Raw genomic sequence first — 23530 nt, forward strand, 5'->3', positions numbered from 1 at the left:
TACCTAGAGGTCTGGTATCAAGGAAATGTACAAGGCCAGTTCAGAAAATCTGTACTCTTCTCTTTCTTTCTCTCTCTCTCTCTGCTTGCCAATGCTCAGGAGAAAGCTAAACATCAACAGGATGATCCCAGCTCCCAGAGAGCAAAAGGGGACAAGTGCATCCCAGCTGCTCTGTCCCATGCACCCCCAAAAGAGCGCAGTTTTCGTTCTCCCTCCAAACGGCCCACATAGCCATCTTCCACCCACATCTCGGCTCTCCCACAGCCCTCTGCTTCCCAGCAGACAGCCCATCGCTGCCTCCCTCCCACCAGGCTCTCTGCTATCAGAGCTCTGAACTCCCAAAAAGGAAAAACGATTTGTGCTGAGTGAAGACAGAGCCAGGGAGGAAGGGAAGGGCTGCTTGCTGCCAGCTGACATTCTGCAGGCCGAGCTGCCTGTGTTTGTGCCAAGGGTGTGGCACCGGTGGATTCTGAGAGATGGAGGAAAGGGAAAGAGAAAAACTTACTGATTTCCACAGCACACTGAGTCCTATCTTAAACTTTACTCCATTGACTTCCCCCAGAGAGAGGATGAGATCAAATGCCTGCAGATGATAGAGAACTGCAGGAGGTTATTTATTCACCTTCAACAGTTCCTGGCCAAGTGCAGGTGGGGCAGGCCTGTAATCCTAGTGATTTGGGAGACCGAGGCAGGAGGATTGAAAGTTCAAGGCCCTAAGCAATTTAGTGAGACCCTTTCTCAAAATAAAAAATAAAAGAAAAGGGGGCTGGGGATGTGGCTCAAGCAGTAGCGCGCTCGCCTGGCATGCGTGCGGCCTGGGTTGGATCCTCAGCACCACATACAAACAAAGATGTTGTGTCCGCCGAAAACTAAAAAATAAATATTAAAAATAAAGAAAAGAAAGGGTCAGGGATGTAGCTCAGTTGCAAAACATTCCTGGGTTCTGGGATACAAAAAAATAATAAAAATAAAATAAATTGTAAAAAATAACAGGGGTGGGCCTGGGTTTGTAGCTCAGTGGCAGAGTGCTTGCCTAACATGTGTGAGGCATTGGGTTTGATCCTCAGCATCACATAAATAAATAAATAAAAGGCATTGTGTCTGTTTACAACTAAAGAAAATAAATAAATAAATTGATTGATAGATAAATAAAAGGGCTGGGGATGTAGTTTAGTGGTTAAGCATCCTTGGGTTTAATGCCCAGTAGTGAAACAAAAACAAACTTACTAGTCACTCTACATGCCAGGCGACACACTTAGCATAAAAAATGCAGACATGGGGGCTGGGATTGTGGCTCAGCAGTAGAGCGCTTGCCTGGCACAGGCAGGACTGGCTTCGATCCTCAGCACCACATAAAAATAAAAGCATTGTGTTGTGTTCATCTATAATAAATATATTTTTTTAAAAAATGCAGATATGCCTGGCGCAGTGGTACATGCCTATAATCCCAGCAGTTCAGGAGGCTGAGACAGGAGGATCGTGAATTCAAAGGCAGCCTCAGCAAAAGCAAAGCCCTAAGCAACTCAGTGAGACCCTGTCTCTAAATATAATACAAAATAGGGCTGGGGATGTGGCTCAGTGATTGAGTGCTCCTGAGTTCAATCCCCACTACCAAAAAAAAAAAAAAAAATGCAGACATTCAATATAGGACACTTGTCCTAGAAAATCTCACATTTGAGCAGAAGAGACAGAAAAATAGGTAACTGTAATACAGTGAGATCAGCTCTGAGAAAGAGACAAGCACTTGAACACAATAAGAACACAGAGAAGGGCTGGGCTGTAGCTCTGGGGTATAGTCCTTGCCTAACACATGTAAGGCACTGGGTTTGAGTCTCAGTACCACATTAAAATAAATAAATAAATACACAAATAAAATAAAATAAAAAATCCCAGAGAAGGGACACCTGACCTGACTCAAGCGCAGAGTTGGATAGAGAGTTGGTCAGACAGTTGGCCAGAAAGAGGTGACATACTGAATTGTGAAGAATGGGGAAAAATTCGATTTATGTAAAGGGAGGAAAAGCATTCCTAATCAAAAATAGCCTATGCAGAGGGGCTGGGCATGATGGCACATGCCTGTAATCCCAGTGGCTCTGAAGGCTGAGGCAGGAGGATCACCAAATTCAAAGCCATTAAAGCCAGCCTAAAGCAATTCAGCAAAGCTCTAATCAATTTAGCAAGATACTGTCTCAAAATAAAAAATAAAAAGGGCTGGGGATGTGGCTCAGTGGTTAAGCACCCCCAGGTTCAATCCCCAGTACTCCCCCCTCAAAAAAAAATGGGGAATCATCAGAAGGCTTTGGGGAAGGTATGCCTAATCAAATGTGCACTTTGAAAAAGTAAATCTGGGGCTGGCGTTGTGACTCTACAGTAGAGCGCTTGCCTCATGTGCAGGGCCCCAAGTTTGATCCTCAGCACTACATAAAAATAAATAAATAAAATAAAGGTATTGTGTCCAACCACAACTAAAAAATAAATATTATAAATAAATAAATACAAAGTTCTGGGGATATATCTCAGTTGTAGAGAACCTTCTTAGTGTGAGTAAGGTGGAGCCCTGAGTTTGTTCCCTGCACTGCATTAAAAATAATAATAATGATAATCATTTAATCTAATGTTTTGCTTCCAAACCACAATTATTGCCATGTCCCTCTTTCTTTCAAAACTTTCTATACCTTTGTCTCTTGATCCTGATAATTGGGAAGTCCTTCTAAAGGGCATCCCCATTCCTCCTATCATGATTTCTCCCTTTCCAGCCCAGTCTCAATTGTCTTGCTCATTATATTCAGCAATGGTTTACCCTGTCTCCCTGCCTCCTACATACTCCCTTGTCTGATATTTTTAAGCTGTTTTATTTTCAGACAGTCTTCGTCACTGCCATCAGCTGCCTATTTGAGGTATTTTCATCAAATATTGTATTTGTGTAATTAAACCATAACTTTCTGTAGATGAAAGCAATGGCACAAATTATTCCAAAATAATACACTTAAAAGATTGCTAATTGTCTTGGGAAGTTGCTTTGATCCTTAAGTCTAAATGTACGTGTGTTAGATATTCTAAAAATGAAATTCAAGCAAAATGGCCATAGTGGAGGGAACTGATGTAAGAGGAACTTGCCTAGAAACTGCCTAATTGTTCCATCCCATCAGCAAGGCACCCAGCCTTCTATTCATCTTTCTCTCCACCCTTCCAGCCATCCATCTATCTTCCAATCCACCCATCTTCAAACTCCATCCATCTGTCCACCTATTTATCCATCCATCTATCTGTCTTCTCTGTGCCAGACACCTCACTAGCTGCCAAGGGATATGAAAATAAGTGGGACTTAGAAGCAAGAATCTTTCTGTCCAGATGGGGAAAAGACCCTGGATTAAAAATAACTCTGCCTGCCAGGCACAGTGACACACACCTATAATCCCTGCAACTAGGAGGGCTGATGCAAGAGCATTGCAAATTCAAGGTCAGCTTCTGTAATTTAGTAAAACTATCTCAAAACAAAAAGTAGGGCTTGGGCTATAGCTCAGGGGCAGAGTGCTTGCCTAGCATGTGTGAGGCACTGGGTTCAATCCTTAGCATCACATAAAAAAAACTAAACCAATAAAGGCATGCTGTCTATCTACAACTATAAAAAAAAGTGGTTTTTTTTTAATAAAAAAATTTTTAGTAAATAAATAAATAAATAAATAAAAAGGACTGGGAATGTAGCTCAGTGGTAGAGTGATCCTGGTTTCAATCCCTAGTACCAAGAAAAACCCAAAAAAAAAAACCCAAAAAAACATTGCCTGATAAGTGCTTAACAAGAATTAGAAGAGCAGGCCCATCTCTTTCTAGAGAAATCAGGGAAGGCTTCACAAGAGAGTGTTTTGAAGGAGATTTGGATGTGGACCATTTTATCTCTCACCAAGATACAGGACATGGAGGCAAAATTTAACCCCTTATACAGACCACTCTTGGGCATAGTAATCTATCTGCTGGACTTCAAACCACAACTATCCTGGCCTCAGTATCTTCATCAATAGATCAAAGCAGTTGTAACCATGGCTTTCACGCTATGCTCCATTGAACCTAGGACAACTAACTGCTCCCATATGCTCAGGTTCCAGGAATTTCTTGGGATGCAGGACTTCCTTTCACCACCACCACCATCACCACCATCATCACCACCATCACCACTCTGCCCCTTGCTGTACTGGAGATGAAACCCAGGGGAGCTCTAGCACTAAACTACCTCCCAAGCCCATTCATTCATTCATTCATTCATTCATTCATTCGTACCAAGGATTGAACTCAGGGGCACTTAACCACTGAGCCACATCCCCAGCCCTTTTTTTGTATTTTATTTAGAGACAGGGTCTCACTGAGTTGCTTAGGTCCTGCTAAATTGCTGAGGCTGGCTTTGAATTCATGATCCTCCTGCCTCAGCCTCCAGAGCCTTTGGGATTACAGGTGTGTACCACTGTGCCTGACTGTTTTTAATTTTGAAACAGGGTCTCACTAAGTTGCCAAGGATGGCCTTAACTGTGTAATCCTCCTGTTTCAGATACCTGAGTCACTAGGATTACTGGTATATGCCACCATGCCCAGTGGGCACAGGACTTTCAATGCTAAAACTGAGCAAAGCAGGACAAGTTGGTCATCCTAAGTGAACCTTACAGGTATCACAGGCAGGCCACTGAACAGGGGGTATAAGAGGCAGGAAACAAGGAAGAGGCCAGTCCAGTGGGCCCAAAGTCCCTAATTCTACTTTGTGTGTATGTGTATGTATACTGGGGACTGAACTCAGGGGTACTTTACCACTGAGCTACATCCCCAGACCTTTTTATTTTTTATTTTGAGACAGAATCTCATTAAATTGCTGAGGCTGGCCTTGAATTTATAATCCTCCTGCCTCAGCCTCCCAAGTTGCTGAGATTTTAGGCCTGTGCACCACACCCAGACCCTTTGGTTTCTTTCTTTCCCTCCCTCCCTCTCCCTCCCTCCCTCCCCTTCCCCCACCCCCTCTGAGTTTGTTTGAAAGCCTTTGACTGAAATCCCTAGCACCCAAACCAACCTATAAGAAGGCATCCTTCATTTGATACTGTCCTCATTCTCCATATCAGTCAGTACCTCTTATTATGAAATTATATCTTTAGAGGTAAGTGGAGGTTCAATCAGCTGGTCTAAAGAACTACCTCTTGTTTGGGGCTAGGGCAGAATGCTCAGAGGTGTAATCAAAAGATCCATAGGTCCTTGTCCTTGATACCAATTCAATAACAAAGACGAGGTCTTGAGAAAAAGGAAAAAGAAGGTTTATTGCTTTGTTAGCAAAGGAAAAACAGGGGATTCCTGCCCCAAAGGCTGTGAGTCTACCCAGCCATAGAAATAGGGAGCTTTTACAGAAATGATTCAGAGAAAATGAGATTAGGGAGAAGTTTAGGGAAAAGAAGATCATGTAAGTTTCAAAGCCACAAGGGATATAGTCAAAACATCAAGTGAACCCCTCTTACAAGGGGACCAAGAGAAAGAGTTGGAAACAACACCCGGTTCCCCCTCCTACCCCAGATCCCTTGGAAATTCTAATTGAGGCCTGTCACAGAGAGAGAAGCCAGCTGCAAATTGCATTCATCAACGAATTACAGCAATTACAGCTCTAGCCCCAGCCTAATGGGGGTGACACATCCAGTCAAGCAGTCCCTTCTCCTGATTCAGAGATGCCAAACGCTTTGGGCTGCCAGGGTCATTTTCCCCATACAGACTCCAGACTATCCTAAGTCTGTCCTTGACCTTCAGACAATACATGAGGGAGCTGGGGCTCCCTAAATCTTCAAAAGTCCTTCAAGGCACATCTCTGGACAATTATTGAAGTTTAACAAATGATCCAGGCTCAAAGTCCACTGCTGTGTTTTAAATTGAATTTTCTCTAGATCTGGTCCTTGGTGGGATTGATTTACTGGCACTTTGAGAACCAGCTGAAAATTCCTTGTTGGCATAGGACCAGCTCAACTCCTCCATCCTTCCTGCCCACCCTGACAACACTGGGCCCAGGCTGGGGTGAGGTTCACATGAAACCTGTGGAGGTGTAGTTTAAGTGTCACCTCCCAGGAGGATAGGTATGTGATCACCCACATCTGTCCATAGCTTCTTCCTCACTCCCCTCCCTGGAGCCAGCAGCTCTGGTTTCAACAATGTGAGGGTGTGTGTGTGTGTGTGTGTGCACGCACGCGCACGCACATACACACCTGCGCACATGTACACATGTGTGTGTGTCTATGGGGCATACCACAGGACATCTAAATGTTAGAACAAAAAGATGGGGAGGGTGTGACACTAAACTGTTTGATCTTGGGTGTAAAAGAGCAGCCAAATGCCCTCAAAGAACCTTTTTTCCTGTCTTTCTCTTGCTGTTTTTCCTTAGGATTCTGGCACCTGTACAAATAGGGCTGTGCCAGAAGAAAAGGAACGTTCAGAGGCCAGCCTCCCACCCCAGCCCCACCCCAAACAATCATCTCTTCTGCTCTCCCACCCTTGATTGATTTTGGGAGGAGACAGGGAAAGGAGGTGTCTCTTCTGTTCTGAAGCTTCTAAGGAAGCCAGCCTAGGCGCACCCTTCCCCTTTCAGGGAATGTATCCTGTGATGTTTAAGTAGGAGTGAAGCCTTCAGAATGAATTCCTCTTGAACTGTCCCTTCTCCAGGAAGTGGGGCTGGATACACCCAGTAAAGGGAAAGCACAAGAGAAGGGTTAGTGTCAGACGTCCCTGGGACACTAAAGCCCTCTGCCTAGAGGCTCAAGGACCCATCAGCAAGAAATGATTCTTGGCCTGTGTGGTGGCACACGCCTGTAATCCCAGTGGCTCTGGAGGAGGCAGGAAGATCACGAGTTCAAAGCCAGCCTCAGCCACTTAGTGAGGCACTAAGCAACTCAGTGAGAACTTGTCTCTGAATAAAATACAAAATAGGGCTGGGGATGTGGCTCAGTGGTTGAGAGCCCCTGAGTTTAATTCCAGATATCCCCCCCACCCCGCAAAAAAAAAAAAAGAAATGACTCTATACTCCAGTTCCCTGGAGGATCTCAAAGAAGTGCATGGTTTCATCCTGAATATCTTCCTGATAAACCTCAAGAAAGACAAGGCAGGTTTGGAGGCAGGGACCAAAGTCAGGGGCAGGGAGGGATGGGAGAGACAAAGAAATGGATGAAAGGAGAAACAAGGTGGGACAAGGACAGATAAGAGTTGAGGCCAGGCCTAGAGTGAGAGTAGAAAGAGGACTGCATTTCCACACACGAGAGCAATCAGGAGTGTGGCTTGCCCAGGTCAGCTTGCTTATCTCAGGCTACACCCTGGGTAGATGCCCTTAATGCTCCACCCAAATCTGTACTGGTTGAGTGCTGGCTGCCAGGGGTTTCCCTTCTCTGGATACTTGCCCTTGCCTAGAGGACACCCAGAGCAACCAACAGCCAGTCAGCTGACCGAGTCATAAATAACCAGCCTCCCTGCTAAGATGAGATTCTGTCTGGGATGTATTCTCAGAGCTTCTGCAAACCCAAACCAGGTTCCACTGTGAAATATCCTCTTATCTAGCTCCTCTTCTGCCCTGTCCAGCTTCTTTCCCTATTCTTCTCCTGAGGGTCTGCCCGTCCATAAATCATGTAGCCCCAGTCTCAGTCTGTGTCCAGGAAACCCGATCTAAGACATTTTTTGTACGTGTGTGTATGCTGAAGATGGCATCCAGGGCCTTGGGAATGCTAAGCATGTGCTCTACCACTGAATACAGCCTCAGCTCTGCTAGGACATTTCTTTGTGTACAAATTACTCCTTGTCTCAAGTGGCTAGGATGGTGTGTCAGGCTCTAATAGACCTTCAGTTTACAATAATGCTAGATACTGTCACCAGCCATCCACGGGCTGTGTGTGTGCGAGCTATGCGCAATTGAGCCTATGAGGGGACTGGTCTAGCCTTATGCCCTTTTTGGGCTCTGCATGTGTGTGTGCCTTTTCTCTTGCTCCACCTTGATCCCAAACAGCCCCTGAGATGGGCGTGACTTGCCAAAATGTCAATCAATCTGCTGACCACAAGGCATCACCAAGCAAGACTCCACCCTTTGAAACCCAATCCCCTGCCTTATTTGGGTGGAACTTTCTATGGAATGTCCTTCCCCCCAATAAATAGAGCGGTTCCTGTTGCTCTTACTCTCTTGCTCCACTTGCCCTCTTTTCCAGTGTGGGAGCTAATCTTTGAGGTCACAGAGCCATCCCTGACCCCAGCAACTGAGAAAAAGTTATTTTCATGTTTGTGTGGTTTCTTTGTTTTCATAGTTATCGATACAGCCAACTCCTTTGAACCCAGCCCATCTCGTCAGCCTGGCCAGCTGGCAACAAGATACTATTTGGATTATATATGGTTGATTGAAAGAATAAGTGAGCTGGAATCCGTGGCCCATGCCCATAATACCAGCAGCTCAGGAGGCTGAGGCAGGAGGATCATGCATTCAAAGCCAGCCTCAACCACTTAGTGACGCCTTAAGCAATTCAGTGAGACCCTGTCTCTAAATAAAATACAAAAAGGGCTGGGGATAAGCACCCCTGGGTTCAATCCCAGGTTTAAAAAAAATAAATCAGCAAGCGATTGAATTAATGTTCTGGATTGGAGGTAAGTAGATGGGGAATCTATTGTAGGACTGCCCCTCCCTGCCCCACACATACCTGATCTCCATGGCCTCAGTATGTCCTGTCCATATATAGACCTCATGCTTATGTATGTGCAAAGTCAGGGCCAGATAATCCAGTCTGTGGATTAGCCAAGCCCCCAGCTGGTGTCTTCCCCCTAGTATGGCCTCCCTGGGCCCTCCCTCTGCTCTGGTACTTTCAAGAAAGCAACAAGATGAAAACTCAACAGACACAGTTGCTGCTGCTTCAGCAGTCTGATGAAAGATTAGAAACTAGTGAAATAATGTTAGGAATTTTCTGAGGATTCTAGTTATCATATAGTAGAGTTGATAGTTGTTTGTAGAGTGAAAATATCCCAAATAAAGCTAAAAAATTCACCTGCTGAGTAACCAGGTTTGGATCATTGAGAACCATAGTTTAGTAATGCCTGAAAATAGTTCAAGATATGCAAAGTCCTTTCCTATCCTGAAAGCTGTACAGGAAGGGGAGTAGGCAGATCTTTCAGGTTTTTCAGTCCTATCAAGAAGGCCTTCCTGGCTGGGCACACTGGTGCTCACCTGGAATCTCAGCTACTTGGGAAGATGAGGCAGGAAGATGGCAAATTCCAGCTTGGCTTCAGCAATTTAGCAAGACCCTGCCTCAAAATAAAAAGGGATGGGGATGTAACTCAGTGGCAAAGTGCCCCTGGGTTCAATCCCCAGTATGAAGAAAGAGAAGAATCTGCCCTTGTTCCAGACTCCTGCACTTTTGGTCTGTTTCTCTTCTGATTTTAGAAGAAAAGAAAAACAACAGATCTTTCCTTCTTTTAGCCATAATGTTTCCTCCCTCCAAATATGTGGACCTAACAATTAGAATGTGAGCCAGGTGTGGTGGTGCACACTTATAATCCCAACTACTTGGGAGGCTGAGGCAGGAGACCAGCCTGGGCAATTTAGGGAGACTCTGTCTCAAAATTTAAAAATAAAGCGGGGGGATCTGGGTATGTGGCTCAGTGGTAGAATACCCTGGGTTCAATTCCCATTACCAGAAATTAAAAATAGGAAAAGGAAATTGAATGTGATTTGGCAGATTACAGTGGTGCACACCTGTAATTCCAGCTGCTTTGGGGGCCAAGGGAGATCCCAAGTTTCAACTAACCTGGGGAGTTTAGCAAGACCTTGTTTCAAATTAAATTTTTTAAGAAGGACTGGGGTTGTAGCTCAGCAGTAGAGTGCTTGCCTAGCATGTGCAAAGCCCTGGGTTCAATTTTCAAAATCACCAGAAAAGTAAAGGAATAATGTAATCCACAAGTTTAATTTCAATTTCTGACAGCCATATTATTATTATTATTATTATTATTATTATTATTTTAACAAGGATTAAAACCAGGGGCACTTGATTACTGAGCAACATTCCCCAGCCCTTTTTATTTTTTTTTATTTTGAGACAGGATCTTTTTAGCTCCTGTGGGGTCTTGTTAAATTGTGGTGGCTGGCTTTGAACTTGCAATCCTCCTGCTTCAGCCTCCTGAGTCACTGGGATTACAGGTGTACACTACTGAGTCCAGCTTGCCAGCCACATTCTTTAAAGATTAAAAAGAAATAGGTGAAACTAACTTTAATAAAAGTATTTTACTTGACTCAGTATAACAAAAAATTATGTCAATATATAAACAATGCAAAAAAGTATTGAGATATTTTATATTCTTTTTTTGTACTGCATGCCCAATATCTGTTGTGTATTTTACATGTACAGTGTCTCTCAGTTTAGACCAGCTACATTCCCTGTGGTGTTGCCATGTGTAGCTTGTGGCTGCCATGTTGGATAACAGGTCTTGACCTTGGGTGTTCCTTCCTAGATACCTATCCTATACCCTGCTCCTCTAGGGTGGGAAAGAGAGAATGGAAATCTAGATAAACCTGGACTGTCTTCAGATGACAGTAGGAGTAGCTGGGGAGGGGAGTGGTAGACAGTCTCTGGGGAGTGTCCTAGGCCAGATAATTACTGGGAAGGGAAGAATGAAACTGTGCCTGTTAACCTTCAGGCTCACGTCTTTCCTCCTGAGCGGTAGGTAGGCAGGGCCAGAAAAGTGCTCCTAAGCCCAGGGTGCTCCAAGTCCCTCATTAATCAAGATACTTCATTCTGGATCCAAGTTGTCTTTTCCTCACCTCCTCCAGGAAGCCTTCTGGGATACAGTGTAGAAACTGACTAAATGGCTCCCTTTCTTGAGGAAGCTATTTATAAACCAAATCCACATCCTTACCCCCACCCTCCAACCCTCTAATGTCCCATGGATATGTGATGAGCACCTACTTTGTACCTGCATATAGAGTAGTGAACAAAATAAATGAGGCCCACCCTACAGAATAGATAAGTTGGTGAAGACAGACAGACAGTAAATAAACTTAAAGCAGCTGGGTCTGGTGGCTCACGCCTGAAATTCCAGCAGCTTGGGCTGAGGCAGGAAGACCATGAGTTCAAAGTCAGCTTCAGCAACAGCGAGGTGCTAAGCAACTCAGTGAGACCCTGTCTCTAAATAAAGTACAAAATAGGGCTGGGGATGTGGCTCAGTGGTTGAACGCCCCTGGTACAACCCCCTCCCCCCCCAAAAAAAAAAAAAAACTTAAAGCAAAGCAAGTAAGGTCATTGCAGAAATCGATAAGGGAAGAAAGACCATTCAAGAGTTCTCCGTGCCAACCTGGTGCTGATGACAACAGAAAGTGAACCAGAAAAGATCTGATATTGTCCATTCAACCCCACCTCTGTACAGGTGGGTAAACTAAGGCCAGTAGACTAGGAATGGCTTGGTCAAGGTCACATAAGTTGGTGGCCAAGCCAGGTCTTATCCTTTTGTTGCTTTGTGGGTTATTTTCTGGGGTGCTGCTGGTCAGACTGGTGGTTCTATTTCTCTCCATTAGGTTGGGAGAGCTCCAGAGAAATGTGTAAGCAGTTTTGCCTTCTCTCTAAGGATAAGCATCTGGAATGGAACGCAATAGATGATTTTATAAAAACAAACACAACTCAAAGCAGAAAACCTTACTTTTGACAAGTTTTCAAAAGCCAGCTGTCATCGCTACCCTCCTCCAAGGAACATTCCACCAGATTTACTAGGGGCTGCAAACAAGATAAAGCCTTCTGCTTCTCCACCTCTCTATCTCCCTACCTCCCCCACTCTACTGAGGACAGGAATACACCCAGGACTAACCCCGGAGCTGGAATGAATCAGAGAGGTCATGCCCTGAACATCCCAGAGTGGACCAGGAACCTGATCCTTGGAGCTTCTGCTTCCTGTTCCAGGAGTCCATGAGCTAAAGCAGTTGGTGGGCACCCCCACCAGAGGGGGCAGGGAATTGTCCTAGGAGGGGTTCAGGGCTTCCACAGCCATCCTCCTTCTCCCTCTTCCCTTCTGAGCCTGCACTCCTTGTGTCAGCTCCACTCCCTCCCTGAACCAAGTCCTGGGAATTTATTTCAGGACTTGTTTCGCCCACTCTCCCTGACTTCTGTGACAAGCTCAGAGCTAGGGAGTCCTCGCCATCTGCCTACCTCCACCACCAGCCAGGCAGCTCCCAGTGGTACTCAATCCCTTGGCTGGGAAAGTGAGCCCAAGCTTGCTCCCCAATCAAGCAAATCCTCTACAAGTTGCTGGTGATTTTACTTCTTACCTCCCCAAAAGCAAGGGCACTATGGTGCCTACCCCACCGCATAGACACAGCTCACTGTAAAGAGGCTTCGGCATCAGCCAATGGGGAGTGACGAAGCTCTGTTTAACTTTGGGCTCCTGTCAGACCTTCTCACACAAACACATAAACTTTAGCAATATCAATGAAAGCTTTAAATATGTAAACCTTTGACACAACAATTACTCTTCTAGGACTTTATCTTACAGGAAGTTGTCTCTATGTGTACAAAGAAATATGTGCAAGAAGATTCATGCTTCATCCACTTTGAATTCAAAAGAGGATTTAATTAATAAATGATGATACATTTTCACAACAGAATCTCATGTGGTCGGGCTGGGATTGTGGCTCAGCAGTAGAGCGCTTGCCTCGCACTGGCGGGACCTGGGTTCGATCCTCAGCACCACATAAAAATAAAGGTAGGGGCTGGGGATGTGGCTCAAGCGGTAGCGCGCTCGCCTGGCATGCGTGCGGCCCGGGTTCGATCCTCAGCACCACATACAAACAAAGATGTTGTGTCTGCCGAAAACTAGAAAATAAATATTAAAAAAAAAAATTAAAAAAAAATAAAAATAAAAATAAAGGTATTGTGTTGTGTCCATCTACATCCCCCAAATAAATAAATATTTTAAAAAAGAATCTCATGTGGTCATCAAAAAGAATACAAAAGAGGAACTGGGATTGTCATTCAGCAGTAGAGTGCTCACCTAACACATGTGAGGCACTGGGTTCAATCCTCAGCACCATATAAAAATAAATAAATATATGTCCAACTGCAACTAAAAATATATATTCATAAAAAACCACAAAAGAAAAATCTACATGTCCTGTCAGTGAATCATATTCAAGATATAAATGAAAAAAGCAAGACTGTACAAAAGTACATCTTATATAATCCTATGTGTGTTATTATAGACATTCCTTTTTTGTATATGCAGAGAAAAAAGTATCTGGAAAGATATATAAAAACCTGTTCACAGTGGTTAGTTCTGAAGTTTAGATTAAGGGGTCTCTCCATTTTCTTTTCTCTTTTTTTTCCCCAGAGGCACAAAGATTTATTTAGGAAAGGAGATACACATTCAAGAGAGAATGCTGGTCATCTTAAGGGTAAGAAGCTTTTGGGGTGAAACAAGGAATACATCTCCAGAGGGAGAGACTTATTTTCCTATTTTCTGATTTTACATTTCTTTCACAATGAAGACCTACTGCTTTTGTAAATAAAGGGAACAGGACAATAAAAAAAAAAAAAATAGGAGTAGGGCCAAGGGCAGAACTCAGTGATAGAGAATATTCCTCCTAGTATGTAGAAGTCATGGGTTCAATCCTCAGCACCAAAATAAATAACTTTTTAAAATTTTAAAGGACTTAAGAATGAATACCCTTGTCCTCTTCTAATTCAGCCAGGGTAGGAAGTCCAATGATATCTGCCCACAAACTCCCTAGCAGATGGTCTTGGAAATGAAGCATGGCTAGACAGCCCACCCCTTCCAGCCAATGCTGGCCTGGGCCTCTCTTTCTGCCTCCACTGTTCTCCTTCCACAGCCTACTGGCTCCCCTTTAAAACAGAACCATTCTGGAGAATAGGCTTAAGAAAGAAATGAATGATACACGGTCAGTATGAAAGGAGGGTGGGAACTTCAGGGCAGATTTGAGGCCAGAGCCCTGTTGGGCTGCAGAGATAAAGCTCCCACTCTCCAGGAAGGGAGTAGGGGAACCCAAGGTTGACCCTTAATCTAATCAAGGAGAGGGAAGAGGGAGGGAGGGAGCAATCAGAGCTCGGAAATGCTGGACTTGTCTCCCACCTCCTGTCGCCTGTCCCAGGAGAACAAAGAACTGGCCTGGGAGCAAGGATCTGGATGCACCACTAAGTAGCTGTGTGTCCTGTTCATGTCACTGCTGGCTCTGAATCTAGAGACCTCTTCTCCCTTCTTCTTTCTTCTCTCCTCCTTGAGCTTGGGCAGCAAAGGGAAGACTGGAAGGAGCATGAGAAAGAGGGGAACCGCTGCTACCTTTTCCCTTAGGTAGAGGGACTCCAGCAAGGGATGGCATTCATAGAAAATTCCTTCCATCTGGATTTTATCTTATTTTTTTTTTTTTNCTCCCATTTTTACCCCATATACAGATTGCAGAATCACATCAGTTACACATCCATTGATTTACATATTGCCATACTAGTGTCTGTTGTATTCTGCTGCCTTTCCTATCCTCTACTATCCCTCCTCCCCTCTACTCCCCTCTCCTCTTCTCTCTCTACCCCATCTACTGTCATTCATTTCTCCCCCTTGTATTATTTTTCCCTTTCCCCTCACTTCCTCTTGTATGTAATTTTGTATAACCCTGAGGGTCTCCTTCCATTTCCATGCAATTTCCCTTCTCTCTCCCTTTCCCTCCCACCTCTCATCCCTGTTTAATGTTAATCTTCTTCTCATGCTCTTCGTCCCTACTCTGTTCTTAATTACTCTCCATATATCAAAGAAGACATTTGGCATTTGTTTTTTAGGGATTGGCTAGCTTCACTTAGCATAATCTGCTCTAATGCCATCCATTTCCCTGCAAATTCTATGATTTTGTCATTTTTTAATGCAGAGTAATACTCCATTGGGTATAAATGCCACATTTTTTTATCCATTCATCTATTGAAGGGCATCTAGGTTGGTTCCACAGTCTTGCTATTGTGAACTGTGCTGCTATGAACATCGATGTAGCAGTGTCCCTGTAGCATGCTCTTTTTAGGTCTTTAGGGAATACCATCTGGATTTTATGTTCAAACCTGCAAGGAAATGGGGAGGAGCCGAGGGGCCTGTTCTGAAGGGAATTCCAATTTGGCCTGCAGGTTTCCTTCAATTCCATAGTCATCGAGCTCCTGTCACCACTCCTGATCCCCCAGAAACTCTCCTCAGCACTCATCTCTCCTCAGCACTCATATCAGAGACTATTACTTAAGAGGAAGCTGGGACAAGGGAACTACAACCTTTCCCCAACCCTGCCCAACTCTGTTGGACCAGGATTCCTAGCTGCCCTGGGGCTGGGGCATGGGGAAGCAGATTCTAGTTCTAACCAGATTGGAAGGGGAGATGGTTGGCATAGCCAGTACAGAAGCTAACACCTTGGAGGCCCCTCTGCTAGGAATGGGAGAATACATCTGCATGTCTTTCCCCCATATCAAGAACAAGAGCCCTTGGTTCCCTGTTGACCATAAATGAGAAAGAAAAAAAAAATGTATACATATCCTTGAAGATTCTGAGACAAAGGAACAGAATTGGAGAGGAGAGGGAAGATCTTCCAGCAGGACAGATCTTTCTTGCCACATCCTTCCCAGCCTGCACTAGGGCCTTGTATTGTTTCTGGGCTAGAAGGCTCTGCCCCAGAGGCTGGGAGAGATTAGTCACAGGTGTATATCAGGGAGGCCAGGTAGCACAAGTCCCTGGCAGAACTAGTCCCGTAGCTGTCAAGCAGTACCCAGTGCTGACGCACACTTGAGCACCCTTCTGGATCAATGCACATTCACCCCCATCCTGCCAGCTAGAGTTCTGGAGTGGGGGATCTAAATGGGCCCAGATTCAGCAGCAAAGCTCAGCTTCTGGCAGTCCTGTGTGGGAAGAAGCAAATTCTCAGGAAGTCTCCCTTACAACAGAGAGGAGATTGCCAGCACCTTTCCCCCCTCCCCAGCCCTTTTATCTGATTCTGGAACAGGAACTGAATGTACCTTAGGGATCAGTCATGTTTGCACAAAGGGTGGGAAAGAGAGAATGGGGGGGGGGGGCCTGGGGGGCTACCCTGGGATCCCATGTTTGCACAAAGGGTGGGGGCAAGACAGGGGATAGGGGCTGGGGGACTGGAAAGAAATGCTCAGATTTTAATCACCACTCCCACCCAGAAGGATTAGCAGAAGCTAATTGTTTTGCATTATCAGAAACAGCTGGCCCTGGGGCTGATGAGAGGGGACCAACCCCCCACCCATAAATCTCATCAGGGACACTCAGGTACTGGCAACATTAGCATTTTATCCTTACTATCACTAACATTGGTGACCTGTCTTCTCCCTTTCTGTTTCAGAGGGTGGGAGGTGGGGGATGGACAGCTATGGCTCCTTTCATGAGAACTACCTTTCCCATAACTGGAAGACTCAGGCTTACTCATTGGGCCAGCCCAGGCCTCCCCAGCACCAGCAGTGCTGTCACTGCCAGTGAGCTGCAGTCAGCAGGATTAAGCACACTGAGGTGGCTTAAGGCCAAGGAGGAATTACTTTCCATTATCACTGTTTATCTTCCTGGGGAAAAAAAAAGTCAGACTCTTACTGGGGAAACAAGGAAGATGGGGAGGCAATGGTTCTTCCAGGAGGAATCCCAAGGTTAAGAACCAAAGACCTGCTCCAACTGACAAAATTTGAAATCAAATCTACAAGGGGCAGCTAGTATCAGGAGCAAGCAGCAGAGGATAAGAGGAGGGGAGGAAATTCAGAGAAATAAGGCGTGATCCCCTAAAACTACAGATATCAGACCAATAGCTGAAGAGTTTTTTCAATTACCCCCTTAACTTTTGCCATCCCTCCCATTAGTGTGTAATTTTTATCAGTGCTTACTTTACCAATTCAGCTGTGAGATCAGCCTCCACCCTCCACCCCATATAGAAATCCTGAACTCTCCCTGGGGCTAGATAAAGAAAGGAAAATGCCAGACCAATATAAGAACTAGAGGCATCAATCTTTAATAACTTAAAGGCAAATGCTAAAAAATAGTTAATAATAATACAGAGAACACACATGGCTTATAAAAAGGGTTGTGGATCTACAAATGTGAGGGAGAGATCTTGGTATTTTCACACAGACACAAAAAATAAAGACTATTATGACTGGCATTTCTATAAAAGCAGCTGGGGAACCCTCCAGCTGAAGAAAGGAGAATGGGAAGATAGTTCGCATTCATCCTAAATGCATTCTCAGAACTTTCTACCCCCCCCCAAAAAAAATACATCCAAACAATAAGCTAGAGAAGGAAAACAAGAAACAAGCTCGAGGTAGAGTCAGCATTTACATTTGTCTCCAATCTTGCAGCCCCTACTTCTCCAGAGGAGAGAATAAAGGAGATATGTGCAACAACATCCCCTCTCCCATCCCGTCCCCCAGTGTGGCACCAAAACAGGACCCCCTTGATCCTTAGTCCTTCATTAAGGTGAACAGATCCTGCACTCTGGGCTGACCAAGAGGTCACAGGCCCTGCCTGGCTATCCAAGTGTACAGACCCCTAGTACATGGGGAGGAACAGCCTCAGGTCACCGTCTCTTCTTGCTTGCCCGGGCCACCTTCTTCCTCTTGAGGATCATCTCATACAAGCGCTCAAGGCCTGGCTGCAAGCCCAGCGCATCCACAGCACTGCAGCCCTGCACGTGGGTGAGCGTGGCAGCTGCCAGCTCACGGACTGCCAGCCTCTTCTCCACCTCTGCTGCGCTGAGTGCCCCAGGCTGGTCCTGCTTGTTGGCCAGCACCAGGACGGGAACCCCCTGATTGTCTGAAGCCCGACTGATTCGATGCAACTCCACCTTGGCCTCTTCTAGTCGCTCAGTCTCTGCAGCATCTACTACAAACACCAGCCCATCTGTCCGGCGGGTGTAGGAGCGCCAAAGTGGTCGCAGCTTCTCCTGACCCCCAACATCCCATACTTGGAAGGTGATTCCGCGGGAGCCCCCCAAGGGCACCCGGATCTTCTCAGTGTTGAAACCTTTTGTGGGGACGGTCTGAACAAACTCCTTGAACTTGAGGCGGTAAAGGAGGGAGGTTTTTCCTGCTGAGTCCAGCCCGATGACTACAACATGCAGGGCCTGGAAGTGGGGCAAGAAGGAGGCGGTGGGCGCCATCTCAGTCAAATGGTTCCCCATTCTGAACTAAGGGGCAGGTCAGAACTAAGGAGTAGGTCTTGGCTCTCAGTTGAAGGAGGAGGCCTTGAAACTGCAGGCCAGGGGAAGCACAGCTGGGTTATCTAAACAGGGAAAGGTCATGGGAGGGGAAGAAAAAAAAAAGACGTTTAGCAATTAACATACAACTTGCAACTTCTTGATCCTTTCCTTAACCCACCCTTTTGAAAATTCCTTTCATTTACTTATACATTTTTTTAAGCAATTGCAGATGTTTAACAGGGGTGTGCCCCACTCGCTAGGGGCCCTAGGAGGCGATGAGACCCAGAGAAAACCTCAGGTCCCAGGATACTCAGGTGAGGGGTGAGGACTAGATATCCTGGAAGGTCGGCTTCCAAACCTTTTCCCATGCTTGTAGCAGGGAAGCAGCTGTGTGACCTCCAATCCCCGGCCGAGAATCCTCGCGGAAAAGGAAAACTCGGGAAGTGCCCCCAAAATAAGTTCGCGTGCGAGCGCTCCCTGAGACGGGAGACGGAGTCCTGCTAGCACACGCCTTTCGCGTCCCGGAGCCCCAAGCACGCCCCTTCTTCGCTGTGACCCTCCTGTTCACCAACCATTCTCTGTTCACCACAAGCCATTCTCGACCACTAACACCAGCTCCCCGGAGCCCGCTGAGGGCTGCCTCTGCACGGCCGGAGCACCTCTTTACCTTCAGCTCTCTCCCTGTGCTTTTCTGGGCCAGTCACGGATGCAGCCACAGCACCTTCCTTGGAACAGCCAGCTCAACGCCACCGCGGATTCTGCGGCGCTGGCCTGGGTCTTCGCCTTAAAAACCCTCATGTGACGTCACGAGGCGCGGGCCAATCAGCGGCCCCGCGGCAGCGGGACAAGGCGTGGAGATCCGCGGGTTGCCGCGGTGAAGGCAGGGTGATGAACGTTTACTCAATCCGTGACCGTTTTATTTGATATTTTCTACCATATTCTCATGTTTGAAATTAAACTCACGGGGTTCAGGATGTAGCTTGCTTTATTGAGCGCTTTCCTGGCGTGGGCGAGGCCCTGGGTTAAATCCCACCACCACTGCCCGCCACCCACGGAAAAAAACTGGAATTAAACCCAGGATTAATCCGGTTCGAAGGTGAGAGGCGAAAAGGAATGCGGCACCGCCTGACTCGAGGGAAGGGAAGGGAATGTCTTAATACTCGCAATACCATCACATCCTCTTCCCCAGGCAGTTACACTACGTGTACTCTCCTTCATCCAGAGGGTCTCCTCAGAGATGCCAAAGATGTCTATCTTTCCTGATTCCGTTTTCAAACTAGTGCTAAACCCATTACCCCCATAGATCCTCATAATAGTTGGTTAAGGATTCTTGTCTGTATTAAAACACACACACACACACACACAAAAAAAAAAAAAAAAAAACACCTCTGAAGGTTAAACGTCTTTAAGGTCATGCATGGCACCAATAGCTAGTATGTGGATGAGCCCTCACCATTTGACTATCCAGCCTCTCCCATTGGAAAGCTGTAGGGCTAGGCATCCTCAGCAGAAGTCCCTCCTGTTGCTCTAGAGTTCAGTCCAGTCGCAAGCCCTCAAGGTTCTCCCTTGTTTAAATAGACTTTTTGGCCTCATATTGTGCCTCTGCAGGAACCAGAAAGGCTATGGGAATATAGAGACCTCAAAGGGCTTACACTCTTAATAATAAGACAGGAAGGACTGACCACCGGCAGGAAAGGCAGTGACAGGATAGGAGAGCACATGTATGAGCCTTAGAAAGTAGTGAGCTAAGCACTTATAGGACTTCAAAAGAGGGAAAGTGTCAACTGGAAGCGTTTGGAAAGATTTCAAGATATTCATTGGTCCTGTTTAGGACCAATTAGGAGGGCCACAGGACTAGGTAGCATCACACCAACCACTGCAGTCTGCTGTCTGGCAGCCCTGAATAAGGGATGTCACAAAGAGGCAGTGTGACCAAAAGGACAACAGTGATTATCTGCGGGGAGATAGGTAGAACTGGGGAGGGAGGTGAAAGCAAAGAAATCAAAGGAGGATGATATTTTCAGTTTTACACTAAGACTGGATTCTTTTATTATATAATTCAATATTAGGGTTTGTGTAAATGTGATTTTAGTGGGTTTTTTCCCCCAGAATTACCCTTATCACCTTTTACTTTTTCAGAAAAAAAATGTATGCATCTCTGGAACCATAAATAATGTTAACACAGACATTTATAAAATGTGAAGGAGGATTTCACCAGAAGTTCAGTTTTTTTTTTTACAATCTTTGGCATTGCAGCCATGAGTAGGTCATAAGTGACATTTCTCTAATTAAAAAGAAAAAACAGAATATAAAGTGTTGTTTTGTTGTTGGTGGTGATGGTGGTTTATTGGTTTGTTCTTTAATTTGGTACTGGAGACTGAACTCAGGGATACTTTACCCCTGAGCTACATCCTCAGTCCTTTTTATTTTTTATTTTTTAATTTTGAGACAGGGTCTTGCTAAAATGCTTAAAGTCTCACTAAATTGTCCAAGCTGGCCTCTAATTTGTGATCCTCCTGCCTTAGCATCCTGAGTTGGTAGGATTACAAGTGTGTACCAATATGCCAGATTAGAATATAAAACTAAATGTATTAGTTCTGTTGCCTATGTTTTACTGATCTCATTTCAAAGCGTGACCATTTCTTTTAATATTTTAAGTATATACTGTACTACTGATTTAACCTATTCTTGGGCTACCTTCAGCAGTTCTAAGCTTTACCATGATGTTCTCCTTCAGCATTGACTCCATTAACAGAAAGGAGTTGATCTCATTTGAGGCCTTCATGCCTATCAACAATTCCACCTGGAATTATTCAAAATCTATAGATTGGAGAGTTTTGTTCCTTGCCTCTCATAACATTGAATAGAACACTCTTCTGCTTTTGGTAACTCAACAACTTGAGGATGAGAATGTCCTCCACTGGCAGCAAATCAGCGGCTTGGCAGTTGCATTAGCTCTCACTTCAGGACTGCTACTGATATCCATAGTCTCATAAACATGTTTATATACCTCTTTTACAGCATTACAGAACTCACTTTGAAGGACTCTTTGCAAAGCCTGAAGTTTCTGTAGTGGTACATCTTCACTCCTTTGTAGTTTTTTTCATCAATTCAATTGCTCTACAAATATCCCTCTGCAGGTGTACAAGTTATCCCAGCACCACCATCTTCTCCCTTAGCAATAGATTTTTTGTTGCGGTTTTTGATATTTTGTACTGGGAATTAACCCAGGGGCAATTTACCACTGAGCTGCATTCTCAGCTCTTTTTATTTTTTATTTCAAGACAGAGTCTTGCAAAGTTGCAGAGGCTGGCTTCAAAGTTGTGATTCTCCTGTCTTACCCTCCCAAGCTGCTGGGATCACAAGCATGAGCCACTGCGCCCAGCTCTATGAGTCCTTTTTGGATGCACAACTTAAACCCATATGTATCCCATAAATATGAGTAGTCTAAAAAGCAGAAACTGAAGCAAGAATGGTTAGGAACTCAAGTTTACCCAGCTTAAATTGGCCAAACCTGGCTTTGAACAAATGTCACATTGGCTGTAAAACTGAAAACACACCAAAACTGAACAGTTTATTGTCTCCTTTGAAGATTCCTTAACATTTCTTCTATAATATCTCCTCAGATTGGCACCCAAGAAGGAAATTGTCACTTATCTGATAAAGGAAATGAAACTGACAATCTCACCCCACCCTTTATCTTTCATGTTTGCCAGGGAAGGTGTTGATGAACAAATGGTAAGGAGAAGGTGGGGCAAGAAAGGGGCCTAGCTTGTCCAGATATCAACAGGCCCTGGGCCTACCCCAATCCCTGCCTCTGACTGAAAACTCTAGTCACTGCATCCCCACCCCCTCCTTGCCCCCAGACTATTCTCTACCATTAATGATTTCTGGGCAGCTTCACCTCTGCAGCCCTTCTTCTCAAGAGATTACAGCCCAGGACCTAAGGCCTTGGAGGATTTATTGAGAGAACACTGGAACTTAAGCACAATGAACATTATATATGGAAATACCTATTAGCTGTTAGGCATCATTCTAGATTCTGAGTGAAACAGACAAGGACCTGCCCTGATGGAATGTAAATTATAATGGAGAATGGGGAGAGTTAATGAATAAAAAATCAGATGGTGAGACATTCTGTGGAGGAAAAGAAAATAGAGAAATGTGTGGGAGCATGCTTGGGGAACAAGAGCTAATTGAGACCTGAGGATGGTGCTCAGGAGGACCTTACAAAGAGGTGACACCCCTGGGTTCAATACCTGGTACAAAAACACACACACAAAAAAAAAAAAAAAAAAGAAAGGGAGGGAGGAAAGGAAGGAAGGAAGGAAGGAAGGAAGGAAGGAAGGAAGGAAGGAAAAGAAAGGAGGGAGGGAGGGAAGAAAAGAAAAGAAAACACAAACTGCCTTTCTGAACAAGTAGGGCGGGGAGGAATGTGTAAAGGGAGACCCTAGCTACTCTTTGCCCTAACAAGAGCTGTTTCCGAGGCAACTATGCCCAAACCCTGTACCCAAAGCCAAGGACTGGAAAGGAGCAGATGCTGCCGCCTGGCGGATGTGTTTGTCACAGAAGAAAAGCAGAGTACAGGGTGAAGTTTTCAGTGGCTTTGCCTCCTTCTGAAGTGACACCTTCTCTCTAACTAAAATACAAAAATAGGGCTGGGGATGTGGCTCAGTGGTAGAGTGCCCCTGAGTTCAATCCCCGGTACCAAAAAAAAAAAAAAAGAGCTGGGGATGTAGCCCAGCCACCAGGTGAGAACTAGGGAGAAAGGAAACGTCGTCAGGCAGAGGCAGCTGTAGGGGATGAAGCACAGGACAACCATTATTTTAACAAGCGCCAACAGAAACGGGTTCTGGAACGGGGGAGAATCCCTCCCTCTGCCCTGCGGGGCTCGCCCCACCTGAAGAGCTTGCAGCCTTCCCCCTTGCAGAGAGGACCTCTGGATCACCCTGACTCAGAACAAGCCTCTGTAGACGGGTCAGGTCCGAAGCTGGTCTTCCTCTCCGCTGGCAAAGAACGAATTAAAAACCATACAGTCAGGGCTGGGTTGTGCTCGCCCAGCACGCGAGAGGCCCTGGGTTTGATCCTCGGCACCACATTAAATAAATAAATAAATAAATAAATAAATAAATAAATAATCAAGAATATCTCAAAGGATTGAAATTATAAAAACAAAAACAAAACATATATCCTGGGCATCTTTTGCGAATGTCTTGCGACAGTGTCCTGGGGAAAATTGGGCCCCGCTCACAGCCAACAACTCCCTTGGGCAGACAGCCCCCTCTAACTGCCCAGTCCCAGTCCCCCGGGGTTCTGCTTTTTTTTTTTTTTTTTTTAAAG

The 23530-nt window shown here is 45.3% G+C and overlaps 1 protein-coding gene, 1 long non-coding RNA gene and 1 pseudogene across 2 annotated transcripts in view; 1 reads left to right on the top strand and 2 right to left on the bottom strand.

The window, feature by feature from the left end:
* Positions 1 to 16982: 16982 nt before the first annotated feature.
* Arl4d (ADP ribosylation factor like GTPase 4D) lies at positions 16983 to 18877 on the bottom strand. Its single transcript, XM_015495631.2, has 2 exons — positions 18858 to 18877; positions 16983 to 18273 (listed from the first exon to the last, which is right to left on the bottom strand). The coding sequence occupies exon 2, from the start codon at positions 18170 to 18172 to the stop codon at positions 17570 to 17572; it is 603 nt and encodes a 200-aa protein (XP_015351117.1). The 5' UTR covers positions 18173 to 18273; positions 18858 to 18877; the 3' UTR covers positions 16983 to 17569.
* Positions 18878 to 20781: 1904 nt separating this feature from the next.
* LOC107150762 lies at positions 20782 to 21357 on the bottom strand (annotated as a pseudogene).
* Positions 21358 to 22637: 1280 nt separating this feature from the next.
* Positions 22638 to 23530, top strand: part of LOC125612593 — a 25488-nt gene continuing 24595 nt past the window's right edge. Inside the window, exon 1 of the long non-coding RNA XR_007343057.1 lies at positions 22638 to 22668. This is a non-coding gene — a long non-coding RNA (uncharacterized LOC125612593). The remainder of the gene's footprint in view (positions 22669 to 23530) is intronic.

Source organism: Marmota marmota, unplaced genomic scaffold, assembly GCF_001458135.2.
Source record: "Marmota marmota marmota unplaced genomic scaffold, marMar, whole genome shotgun sequence".
In the NCBI taxonomy this organism is placed as follows: domain Eukaryota; kingdom Metazoa; phylum Chordata; class Mammalia; order Rodentia; family Sciuridae; genus Marmota; species Marmota marmota.